Genomic DNA, 12,949 nt, shown 5'->3' on the forward strand with positions numbered 1-12,949 from the left:
TACCAAGTATGCCGTCGGAAGATGGTAGCATGTTAAGTGTCACAACACGTGGTGTCCGGATGCTAGGCTTGATTAGTCCCGTAGCACAGACTTAAAGTAAGCCACGAAGGATTCGGAGTTACGCAAAGCGTCTCAGCCGTTTGGGCTTCACCTGCAATCAGTTAGGGAACTCCATTGTCGGCACCACGAATCGAAGCGAGCCTATGGGCGAAATCGAGATACGCCGCGTTCCCAGGGTCTCGAGTACCAACACGCATTTTTTAAATTTGGTTTGTCTCGTATGTACCCTGTTGTTCAGCTAGCGGATAACTCGGGATCGGCATGCCCCACTAGCGGTAGGTCTCCGCCTCCGCAAACCTAGACTTATCCTGTATGCGCTGCTGGAGCGCTAATACCAAGAAGGATGTCCTCTCATATTGCGATAAGCTTGAAAGAGCCATGTTATTCCAGAACCAACGGCTCATGGACGAATTACGGGCATGTCAAAGCTACAACCGGAACTTGCATGCTCAGCTACAGAACAGCGAAGCTCAAACGGAGTGGCTCATCAAGGAGAATGAAGCAATACGGGTATGAACGCATGAGCTCCAAGTCAGGTCTGGGAAGACACTAAGACAACAGAAACAGAGTCAGAATGCCTATATCTTTGTCACGATTGACGGAAATGGCTTGCTGGTAAGAGTATTCCAGATACGCTTGAGTCCAGTTATAAATATAGAAGTGCTAAAGAAGTTAGTTCCGCGATGAATGGATCAAGAAAGGCGCTGAAGGCGGCAGGATGGCTGCAAAAGTTCTCCAAGGGGCTATTATCGCGCAGTGCGGCGAACATTCTGACGTCGAAGTAATTGCAAAAGTGGTAACAAACATTGACGGTCTGGCCAAGACTTTGGGCCGTGACGTGTCCCATTTGAGGGACTTCGCTTTGGGATTTACCCAAGGCGGGTCTAGTTTTGACTTTGTTGATGTTGACTATCGCGAGGGTTGTTTGTCATCTCAGATCACGGGTACGTGGCATTTCCGGAGTAGTGGGCAACGTAACAATTTGTTTGACAAAGATCACATAAAACATCAGGTTTCATCTTGAAAATTATAATTGCAGACACATTCTCATGGGCATCTCGCATGACCCTTCATACGCTACTTTCCTCAACGAGGTCTCCCAAGATGAATTCTGCCGCAGTCGTATGACCATGGTCGAGGGCACCTCCACCGTTCCCGAGCTAATCGCCACCAACATTCCCAGCCTCGACCTTGGAAAACAACTCTTCTGTGGGGACACATACCTATCTGAGAAAAATCCATATGATTCACGTCGTAGATCATGGGCCACAGGCCTTCAACCTGCCATCCCTGAGACCAGCATTGCACCAGTCAACAAGCCCAGTTGTTCATCATCATATGCGGACGCAGCCAAAAGTGGCAGTCCTCCGCGTGAAATTTCATTTCTAGCAACTCCAAAGCCCATCGCTTCTCGGGTTTCTAAGCGACACAACCTTGATAGTCCTTCTGAGCAGGTCGAGTGGAACCCTGGACCTCGTGAGTTGGATGCGCCCATTCAGGCTCGTGTACTCGCAATGGACAGCAGGAAAGACCCAAAAAAACTCTGCAATGTTCACTTCTTGCGAGGACCCTGCACAAAGGGCAACCGATGCCCTTTTGTGCATGATTATTCGCCCAGCAGTGAGGAAATTAATGCAATTGCCTTATTGGCTCGCCAGTGGCTATGCAAAGATGGACAGGACTGTAAATTTGATGAATGCATTTATGGGCATCATGTAAGTTCCTCCCTCATACATTCTTGCTGAATATACTTCGGTTCGTACTAACTTTGGCTCTCATAGTGCCCTAGCATCCGTGATAATATGTGTATGTACCCCTACTGCAAATTCCCTGCAGAAAGTCATCCCCCTGGGACCAAAGTTTAAAACCCTACTTTTAAAGAGAATTAACGGTGCAAAATTCATCTTTACACAAACTTCAACAAAAAAAAAAAAAGAAGTACCCGTGAAGATTATCCATTTGCTAGCGTGTCATTATCGTAGATCTTGTACTGTGCAATGTTGTCGCGGTTCCAACAGTCTGCGGATTTCCATGCAGGCGTCATCCGCCCTCCTTGGATACATACCCTTCTCATCAGATATTGCGATGGACTGAATTTTCTTAGATCGATTCCAATTTATCCCTTCGGACTCTTCCCAACCTTTCCATTGTCCCAAATAAATCTCTCACGTAGATGGCTATGGGATGTTTTTTCCACCTCTGCATGGAAAAACATGGAAGAACATTCTTGACAAGAAAATGTTGCAACGTTGAGCCCAATTACCTGGGTCTGGCGAGGGAGTTGACTTTTCTGAATATTCGTGCTAAGGGTGGCAAGCGGCAACCCCTTTTGCATTTCGTGGCCGGCTACTGGCTAAGGACGGTTGGGTGGACGAGGAGTTGTTGAGGCCCAACATCAAAGACAGAATCATGCCAATGGAGTTGGATATTTCTACCGCCTGATCGTGGATCTTAAATATATTACAAATAAAGCCAGTTAAAGCATTAATCTCTTGATAAGTTCAGACGGGTTGTGTGCCTTTCAATGAAGATAAGTGACGATAAGTTGTCAAGATAGATGCCGAGAGAGAAAGACAACAACGGCAGTGGATTACATGGAATCCACCCGGCAATAAAGCCACACTATATCGAACATGCCACCCACCGTAGGATACTTGGTCTTATCTGTCCCCATAGACACATGTCACGCCTACAAAGATCAGCTGGATGACTTCACCCAATGCATTAATAATCTGCTTAAGTCGCCACGCTCTGCATGGTTACGTAAGGCCAAGTATAAATGAACATAGGCCCCTTCGACCCAGCTCCGACAAAGGTATTGAAAATTAGATGATGTGCTTCTGTGATTGCCAGTGGTGTTCATTTGAAGCCAGGGTGGCATGGCCCAGGTCGGGATTTAGCCATCCATGTTGGGAGAAGCGTGGATTCTTGCATGAGGCTATCGAGATTTGGATTGCAGCAGCTTGGCGACAGCCTCATGCCCGTTCGCGGCGGCCCATGAGAGCGGCGTACGATCGTAGACACCGTCCTTCGCCTTGATGTTGGCGCCCCTGTCAAGCAGCAGCTTGGCGACGGCCTCGTGCCCCTTCTCGGCGGCCCACAAGAGCGGCGTCCGATTGTAGACACCATCCTTCGCCTCGATGTCGGCGCCCCTGTCAAGCAGCAGCTTGACGACGGCTTCGTGTCCCCTGTATGAAGCGGCATTAAGCGCTGTGCCATACCTTCCACCTTGTGCCTTGACATTGGCGCCTCGACTAAGAAGGTATTGTACCACGTTTGTCAACCCTCCAAATGATGCGTAATACAACGCAGGTGGTTCCTTCAAATCGACTTCCCCAAAATATGGGTCATCTGGGCGATACAGGCTGTAGCTGTATTAATAATGTTATGAGATTGTAATAGCAGCTACAGGCAGCTGGCTTCCAACTTCACGGTGTCAATTGACCTAAATTCAAGGATGTAGTGAACTGTGGCCAATAGAAGGAGCTCTGCCAGCTCTGATATTTGGTGTCAATGCGAAGTCCAGTATGATAGCTGCGCGTCGTATAAAGGCAATGCTGGAAAGACACTGGTCTTCAACGTCGCCAGCACACGAAGGGTATTAGTTAGATTGTGTGGAATATGCGGCCGCCAGAATACGAAGACCAGGTCGTCTGGGACCACTGTTGCTTGTGATGCTCAGAATTTCCAGCCGATATTTCTAACCAGCACCTAATTCATACTCCACTAACTATTGACGCAGTCATGGGGCACGGACTGTCAACGCCACGAGCACAGACAAAAAGTCGTACGGCACCACTGGGTAGTGGCATACGAACCTCAGAGCGGAGTTGGGGAGGATGGGAGGATCAGAGCCGTACTTAATGGCCAACGGTCCTCAACGAGAAAGACATGCTCATCATCCCTTCAATGAATTGCAAACATCATCGTCCACACATACTCTTCTCGCCAATTAGCATGCTGTCCAAACTTACCTTGTTAACGCTCTGCGTTACATCTGTCCTCGCGGCTCGTGTTCCAGTCACGGGAGCCGAAGTGACGAATTCAGGCACACCACTGAGGCGTAACGTTGACGAACTTTCGAATTCTGGAGCCCCATGGTATGTGTTGCTATTGCTACACTATATGGCGACAACTGACGCCGGCTAGGGACCTCTTCATCCTTGCGCTGAACGCAATGAATGATGCAGATGTTCAGAACGATACGTCATTCTTCCAAATTGCTGGTTCGTACGCTGGCAGTCCCTCGCTAGGTGTTGTCTGATAACGTATGATGTTAGGGATCCACGGCTGGCCATATAAGGAGTGGAACGATGCTGGGTCCGAGAACAGCACAGATTCGGCTGGATATTGCCCCCACAATGTCCGGCTTATCTCCCCTTTCCCACTGGCACAACTCAACAGCTAACGCCTCAACAGGAGAACATATTTGTTGCTTGGCACCGACCATACATGGCACTCTTTGAGGTCAGTCTGGGAGCACGAAGCATAAAATCGCGCTAATTGGCCAGCAGCAAGAGCTTGTCCGTCAAGCGAGACTGATTGCGGATATGTATCCCGAGCCAAACCGTCAGGAGTATCGTGCGGCGGCGGAAAATCTGCGTCTTCCATTTTGGGATTGGGGATTCGACTCCCATGTTCCGAATGCTACTGTTCCGAAGACTGTCATTGTCCAAGCTCCTGGAGGAAAAACGAATGTCAGCAATCCGTTGGCAACTTATAAGTTTCCCAACGATGATCGTCCGCCAAGATCGGGAAACTTAAGCAATATCCAGACTGAGCGATGCAAGTACGGTAACGGGTACCCAGAGGAGGCAAACAAGTTGCTCCGGCAATGGGTGAACAAGCAAAATATTGTCTGTCTACTTTCTCACGCGTGCAGAACATCGGCTAATACGTTGCGGCAGTACGACCTCTTCAGCAAATCCAAAAATTTTGGTGAATTCGCCTCCACAGTAACCAATGGAGGTAGTCTCGAAGGAATTCATGGTACCATTCATAGACATGCTGCTTGTTACCAGCATTTCGCCACTATTAGATTCTCTGCATTTGACCCTCTATTGTATGTCACGCAGTAACCGAAGAAATATTGTGGACTAACCGTGCCCGCAGCTTGCTTCATCATGCAAACGTTGATCGGCTATGGGCTTACTGGGAAGCCATCCACCCTGAATCAGCAATATTCAATGACACGTATGTTACTACTGGGTCGCGCTTCTCAACCCCCAGAGGAACAAAGATCACGCCAGATTCTCCCCTCAAACCGTTCTTCCAAAAAGACGGAACCACGTTTCATACTACGAAATCGGTTGCAAGCATCAAGACCTTTGGATACTCGTACGAAGATATCGACTCCGGTGAGGATGCTGTTAACACCCTCATCAACCGGCTATATGGCCAAAAAATTGGTTCTGCATCTCACTCGTTGCGTGTGAGAGGGCAGACCCCAACAACGCGTTACTTTGTCCAAATTCAGCTGGAGAAAGGACAAGTAGAGCTACCATGTCAGGTCAATTTATACCTGCGAGGAATGCCGGCTGGTAGCATAGTTGCTATGGAGCAGCCAAGGGACGGAATTTTGCACGGAGGGTTCACCATCGACGAAGCCATACAGGCTGGTGGGTTTGGTTCACTGTCCGTCGATTCGATAGTAGAGTCCGTCCAGTCATCCATTGAAGTGGATATTACCAAGGTACCACGCTTACTCTTCATACAATCGGTGATAGAAGCTGACCTTCCATCTAGGGAGACGGAAGTAGAATCGCTGTTAGTTCTGTATCGAGCCTGAAAATTGAGTTGGAGGATGTAGTCGTCACGCCGCCTGCATCCGATAAGGAGTTATCCAAGTTCGGTACACCAAGGCTTCGTACTGTTGATGTGAAGGAACGTTCTGAAGGGGCATCGATAGGGCCGCTTTGAGCTTGTAATTGTCACAAGCCACGCCCGACGCCTCGGACCAGGCTTTGCCGCCCGGAGTTTCGGCGCTGAACCAGCCAAACTCGAAATTGAGGCTAGACCAACCACCGGACCACGGTTGAATCTTTTCATTCGTACACTACAAAATTCTAGAGTCTACAGATATTGAACTACGTATTTGTTTTAACCTTGTAGATTTGGCTCACCCAACAAAGCATCACTGTGCAAGCAAGGCATGCTCAATGTAGTAAGTTTCATATTGGCTTAGAACAGCAAATAACCCACACGATATCAAGAGCTATCTGGAGGAAAGACCACAAGGACTGCCCACCGCACTCTATCTCTAACATAGTCGACGCCTTTCATCTGAGGAACATTTGGAAAGTCGACTTCCAGTCTTCCACAATCGCGTACACTTTGATTCCCCCAAGTTCTAAACAAACTGACATGGCGTACTCATTTACACCTAAGACTTAAGCATCAGGAAGCGAAGCTGTATATAGTCATGCCTAGCCTTAGCACGCCGCTTGTCCTCTTATAGGAATCTGTGTAGCTGTTTGCTTCCGGCGCTTAAACCAGAGTGGCGCATCATTCATTAATAATGATTGAAATGAAACTCAATGATTGATACACATTGTCAATCATTTCATTGCCACCTACCCTAAATAATGATCATTTCAATGGGGGATGGTCAATGAAAGGCAGAGGTCATGCACTTCTCCAGGAAACAAAACAGAAGCTCCCCACCAGTCTTCCACCAAGACCGGGAAGTCAAGGCACAGAAAGCAATGCGCTGGCTGGGAGTCTGGCTGGATCGCAAGCTCACTTTCAACACGCACATCGAGAAATGGTCACTTAAGGCAAATAAGGTTATTTCACAGTTACGGTTCGTCAACAACACAGTACGTGGAACGTCAGCAGCAGCAGCTAGAAGAGCAGTTTATGCCGTAGCCCTACCCACGCTCCTCTACGGACTAGACACATGGTTCCCTGGCTTCCCTTCCGAGTCAACACACAAGAGTGCAAGGACGATCACCAAAACCAAACGCTCAAAGCTCCAAGTAATCCTAAACAAGGCCTGCCACGCAGTCTTACCTGCCTGGAAAACCACCAATTTAAATGTCACTATCCAACCCTCCGGTTTAACATCTCTATATCTGATTGAAAATGTCGCAAAACTTTGTCTCAGATCAATCTTTCTGCGCCGGATTAATCTCAGAGCCTCCGGACCTTGAAATGTCAGCCCCACTCAGTGAATCGAGTGATGCAGAACCTGGCTATGACAAACCACGCAAAAAAAGACGTCTGAACCCAGAGTTATCGCCCAACGCCCAGCGATTTAGAGAACATCTAGCAAGGAAGCATCATGTGTACGTGGGCAAGACATCGGACAGCCGCCAGAAGATCTCCTTTGCAAGTGCGATCAAAAACATCTTCGCCAAACAAGCCGAAAAGCTGGAAGGAAGAGATACTGAGCAGGAGAGGCAGCTTCAAAGTGCCATTCAGCAGAGTCAGCTCGAGGAGGCTTGCGTGAGGCTCATCACGGTACGGAATCTCCCTCATTCAATTCTCGACTGGCCTGAGTTCTGGTCGGTCATCCTGGCTGTAAATTATACGTCAAAGAGTATCATTAAGTTGACTCGAAAGTCTGTCCCAAAACTCATCGAAGCTACATTTCTCCACCACCTCGAACAGCTGAAGAAGAAGCTTGGGAAAGCGCTCTCTTGGATCCATTTTTCGATAGATATGTGGACATCTCCTTCAAAAACAGGAGGGATATCAGGCAATTGTTGCCCATTGGGCAGACGAAGAAACTAGGCAGGCGGAATGCGCTCTCATCTCACTGCGGGAGTTTAAGGGAGGGCATGGTGGCGAGGAGCAGGCGCGCGTGTTCCTCGAGGTCATTGACGAGTATAAACTTAGCAATCGAATCGGCTTCTTCACAATGGACAACGCTAGCTCGAACGATAAAATGCTACGGTATATCTCGGAGAGGATAGCCGACTTCCATCCCGTTTTGCGCAGGGTACGCTGTAATGGCCATATTATCAACCTGGCAGTACAAAGCTTTCTCTTCTCGCCAAAGAGGTCAAAGCGAAGCCAAAGCCAGCATGAGGAGGACGACGCAATTGAATTGGCGATCACGGAGACTCGAGGGCTGTCCGAAGCAGAAAAGCAAAGCAAAATGACACAAGAGAAGCTCGCAGAGGAGTGGCGGAAGCACGGCGCGCTAGGCAAGCTTCATAATCTTAACGTTTGGTATCGTGCTTCTACGGCTCGATATCAGGAGTTTACCAGCAAAGTTGGTAGGGCTATCCCCTTGGACAACGAAACACGCTGGAACTCTTGGGCCATTGAGGTCGCAGTCGCACTGTCAAAGAGAAAGGAGATCAGTAGCTGGCAAGAGGACCATCACAGCGAATTAGGTGAAGACAGGCTGGAATTTAAAGACTGGCAGGAGCTGCAGCAAGTCGATGAGTTTCTCCAGCCATTTTTGAGCGCCACCAAAGGCACTGAGGGTGAGGAGAGTTCTTTGGATGATATGCTAATGTCTATGGACTTTTTGATTGAGCATTTCAAGTTACAGAAGGAAAAGCATAAGAATAACCCTCAGATGACGACTAGGATCTTGGCGTCATGGTTCAAGTTCGACAAGTATTACCAGCTAACCGATGACTCTCCAATTTATGCTGCCGCCGTCCTTCTCAATCCTGCCCTTCGTAGGGCATACCTAGACTCTGCATGGTCTCATCAAACGGCCTATATCGAGCCGGCAGTTGAACAAGCCAGAGAGATGTGGACGCAAAGCTTCAAACCCATGGTAACAACAACGACGGAAGAAGCTCTGGCAGCCATTAAAGATCCTTTTCAGCGGTTTCGAGCAAAGGCAACAGGCTTTGTTTCCATCAAAGACGAATTCGACGACTTCATCAACGTAAGTGTGTTGCCGTTCTTGTTTCTGCGTATGCTAATTTCTTCCTCAAAGGCAAATCCGCATCCAATTGGCTCTCAGTCTCCTTTAGAATGGTGGCTTGAACCATCTCGCGGAGCACTCGATCCAAACCTGCAACAAATGGCCGTAACAGTATTCACTATCCCACCGATGTCGGCAGGTCCAGAGAGGGTGTTTTCGGGCACACGGCATACAATTGCACCAGAACGCGTAAGGCTAGGCGCCAAGATGGTAGAAATGACAGAGTGCGTTAAGAGCTGGGTGCATATCAGGCCAGGCAGAGCTCGCGCGGTAATTTCTGGGGTGTTTCGCAACTCTCAACACGCGGATGACGCCCTTGGAGTGCTGCAAGAAGACAGCCACAGAGAAGAGGCTAGTGAAGCTGAGGTTAGTTTGGAACAGAGTGACTAGATGATTGGCCATTTATCCAGTTAACAGCGGTACTCATACGCTGCTTCTCCGTTAGGATAGGAATACGTGTAAACTGTATTGAAACATATGAAACATATGAAACGAAACCGAAACAGACGTCTGTTTCAGTGACTGAAACTGATACTAAGCTCTGTTTCAGTTTCAATACGTTTCTATCCATCACTGGCAACAACAAGCGCGCACGGCACTGAGATACGCCACGCTAGATGTTGCCCACCCGGTTGCTAGAAGGCTAAGACGAGCACAGCATGAAGTTGACCAGAACATCCACCCAACAGCACGTAGCCGAACCCTGCAGAGGCACAGTCGACTCCTCCGGACGGCGGCATGCGCAGGGGAGGTTGAACGACCAAGGCTCATCCCACGCCGCTTTAATGATAACATCTTGACCGAAGTTGCAGGGAAAAGACCGCCAAAAGAAACCGCAGTGCTGAAATTCCAGCACTGGCTCCAGGACAAACCCGCAGGATATGTCGTCTTTAGCGATGGCTCCAAGACAGAAAGAGATACCGCAGGGTATGGATTCGCAGTTTTCCACAATGGACGCCTCGTTGACTGGGGCTCTGGCCAACTTGGCCGCAGAGAAGTCTTTGACGCAGAAATCCACGGCGCTGTACAAGGCCTCCAATGCGCTGTACTTGCCAACTCCGCCAACGAACCAATCACAGTCTGTATGGACAATACCTCTGTTATCGACTGCATAGGAACAACAGCACCAAACTCCTCACAGGCTCACTTTAGAGCCTTCCAGAAGTTAGGAGACAGATACCCATACCAGATATCTGTAAAATGGTGCCCAGGTCACAGTAACATCTTCGGAAATAGTTGTTTCTGAACGGCAGGTGACGAGATGGCGCATATGCCTATTAGGCATATGCGCCATGATAGAGTCTGTGGCATGGCTGCCTACGCAGGCAGGGACAATCTACATGTATGTAAGTGTCAACAGGGATAACGTCAGCAGCTCTGATACAGCACTTGCAGCTACCAGACAGAGGCTGAAGCTGCCAAAGCAATTATCAAGGGAGTGTTATAACGCAACAAAAGCAAGCTGCAGGCAGCTTGCTTTTGCCTATAAAGAGGTCTACCTGATCTCTCTAGATATCTTAATCAAGACCAAGTACACTTGAAGAATCACAGTTTCAACTGAAATGAGCTGGCAGACATTCTCGCCAAGGAAGGAGCCAAGCTTCCAATCCCAGAACACATTCCTTCAGTCTCCTACCGCAGGAGGCAGGTTAAGGGTCAGGCAGCCGTAGACTACCAGCAATGGTGGCAGGAAGTGCACACACCACATCGCCGACCCTTCCTCTCATCCCTCGGCTTTCGACCTCTAGTCTGGCGATCTTCTTGCTTTATCTGCTCTTTTGCATAGGAGCAATTTCCAGCCATGGGCATAATCCCAGTGATGACGCAGTCAGGTGGTAAAGCAAGCAACAGCTGCAGAGGTGGATACAGACAAAACGCCACAAACAGTATGCGACCAGAGCGGAACGAGGAGTCTTGTTGGGGCAGAAAGGCTGGGGTCTGGGTTGCTGACCTCAAAGTAGCATCTGCTGCCGAATAAACGTCCGAAATTTTGTCAAAATCGAAAATCCGGCTCCAGATTCTTGGATCGAGGTTCCAAGACCGCGGATCGCATAATGAAAATCTAGGGTCTAAGTGTTGGATGGTCCACAGGATTTAGCCGCCGGGAGAGGTTATCTCACAGCCTGCCTATTGGATACCCTGTTCGTGGTTGTCACACCAAAACGCCAGGAATCTGATTGATCGGCAAGAAGATCAAAGTTCTCAAATCTGATTTCTCGGCGCCGATTTTTACGATAACTACACGCGTTTCAAGTCTACAGAAATATTTCGAATCTACGTAACTTCTATGCGGCGCCTGCTAGCACCGTAAGCGCACCGTGGTTTAAATTTAGAGATATGCCACCAGCTACGATGACGGGGGCACGTCTGATACATTGGCATCTACTCTGGACATCTACGCACTGGAGAAGAACTTTCCTTATTGTTTTCATTGTGTGGTATATTTAATTATTTTAACCATGTTCCGCTTTCCCTCGATGATCTATGGCAGTCTTCCTTCCCTTCCGCACGCGTTGTCTGCTTCCTCGCGGGCCGACCCCCCGGTCGAAAGCAGGCAATGTGTCGGAGAGGACGAAAGACCCCATTCAGAACCGAGACTATCTACCTCCCCTTCAAACGTTACCTGCTTTCAGCCGGGGGGATCGGCCCGGCGAGAAAGCTGACAACATCTGGGAGAGGACGAGAGACTCCATTCAGAACTGAGACTATCTACCTGCCCTTCAAACGTTGCCTGCTTTCAGCCGGGGGGATCGGCCCGGCGAGAAAGCAAGCAACGTTGGCGATAATGCTTTGATGGCTGCGGTAACTATCTCTTTTCAAATGCTCTCTCGTCCTCTCCCACGCGCGTGTGCTTTCTCGCCGGGCCATCCCCCCAGTCGAAAGCAGGCAACGAGTGGAAAAATCCGAGACACTATTCGAATTGAGACCAACTACCGCAGACATCGAAGCATAAGTATTCAACCAGAACCATTCAATTCATTTTCTAAGCAGCACCCAACCATCGTCTATACATATCTTAGCTCTCCATCATCAGAGATACCTCTGTCCAGACTCCGCCTAACTCTGTTGGTTGATAGGACTATCACCTCGTTGGATCCCCTGAATCGTCAAAACCTGCTGCGCAAAAAGCAGTCTGTGGTGCAGTAATGGACCATCGTGTCGGTCGCATGCAAATGGCATGGCCCAGCACACGGTATACGTAGGCAGGTGGGAACAGTTGGATGCAGCATGACATCGTTTAGGGATGTGGGTGAAATAGTCGAGAGGCAACGTCGTTGTGCTGGAGAGGTTTCATCTGAATTCTTCCGTGCCTTTTTTTTTTTTTTTTTTGTGCTGTCTGCGTGTGTGCGATTGTTGTTTTTTCTTTTGTTTTATTTTAAGGACAGCAGGTGGGAACAAGGATGGAGAAGGACATCATTCAGTGTGGGTGAGATAGTGCGACGGGCGACTGAGTTGTCGGAATGTTCGTTTGAGTTCTTCCCGTCTCTCTCTCTCTCGCTCTCTGTCTCTCTTTCTGTCCTTCTTTCTTTCTTTTCCCTTTTTTTTTTTTTTTTTTTTTTTTTTTGGTGGTTTTCGTGGTTTTCGTGAAAGATGCTCTTTCAAGTAAAGGCTTCATTTTTGGAACACTGGCGTGGATGCCGCAATGCCATCACTTCTTAGGAGGGCATTGTGGTAAGGTGCACTTTGTTTGTTGATGGAGCAAAAAAATTATCTGCAGTTTCAGTTACCCAGTGACCTTTTATACACAATTTGGCGGTCGAATTCCGAGTTTCTGCAATACACAATTGAGTTCTCATCTCCAAGCTCTTCTATCCGAGAACTGGGTGCTTCGAGCTAGAATCTCTGGTAGCCCGGTTGTGCATAGCCATAGACATCCACCAACATCGATGGGACACCAAATCAACCCCAACCCTTAGAAGAAACACCAGAGACTATCATGATAACACTCCTTAATATATACATACATATACATATGTATGTCGTTATGTAAATAACAAA

At 48.5% G+C, this 12,949-nt stretch overlaps 3 protein-coding genes across 3 annotated transcripts; all 3 read left to right on the top strand.

Moving 5' to 3' along the window:
- Nucleotides 1-438: 438 nt before the first annotated feature.
- VFPPC_11626 (zinc finger protein) lies at nucleotides 439-1,925 on the top strand (the record flags this gene model as incomplete). Its single annotated transcript, XM_022428769.1, has 5 exons — nucleotides 439-570; nucleotides 628-675; nucleotides 737-1,044; nucleotides 1,100-1,775; nucleotides 1,842-1,925. 5 exons carry the CDS (start codon nucleotides 439-441, stop codon nucleotides 1,923-1,925), a joined length of 1,248 nt encoding a protein of 415 aa, XP_022284538.1.
- Nucleotides 1,926-4,017: 2,092 nt separating this feature from the next.
- Nucleotides 4,018-5,979, top strand: VFPPC_12090 (tyrosinase; the record flags this gene model as incomplete). Its single annotated transcript, XM_018290082.1, has 8 exons — nucleotides 4,018-4,160; nucleotides 4,210-4,286; nucleotides 4,341-4,423; nucleotides 4,480-4,527; nucleotides 4,575-4,916; nucleotides 4,968-5,122; nucleotides 5,173-5,752; nucleotides 5,806-5,979. The coding sequence occupies 8 exons, from the start codon at nucleotides 4,018-4,020 to the stop codon at nucleotides 5,977-5,979; spliced, it is 1,602 nt and encodes a 533-aa protein (XP_018135981.1).
- Nucleotides 5,980-7,143: 1,164 nt separating this feature from the next.
- VFPPC_18486 (RNase H domain-containing protein) lies at nucleotides 7,144-10,196 on the top strand (the record flags this gene model as incomplete). The annotated part of the gene is made up of 4 exons (XM_022430087.1): nucleotides 7,144-7,521; nucleotides 7,748-8,911; nucleotides 8,963-9,316; nucleotides 9,501-10,196. The coding sequence occupies 4 exons, from the start codon at nucleotides 7,144-7,146 to the stop codon at nucleotides 10,194-10,196; spliced, it is 2,592 nt and encodes an 863-aa protein (XP_022284904.1).
- Nucleotides 10,197-12,949: the final 2,753 nt, after the last annotated feature.

The sequence above is a fragment of the Pochonia chlamydosporia genome, assembly GCF_001653235.2.
Source record: "Pochonia chlamydosporia 170 chromosome Unknown PCv3seq00020, whole genome shotgun sequence".
Taxonomy (NCBI): Eukaryota; Fungi; Ascomycota; class Sordariomycetes; order Hypocreales; family Clavicipitaceae; genus Pochonia; species Pochonia chlamydosporia.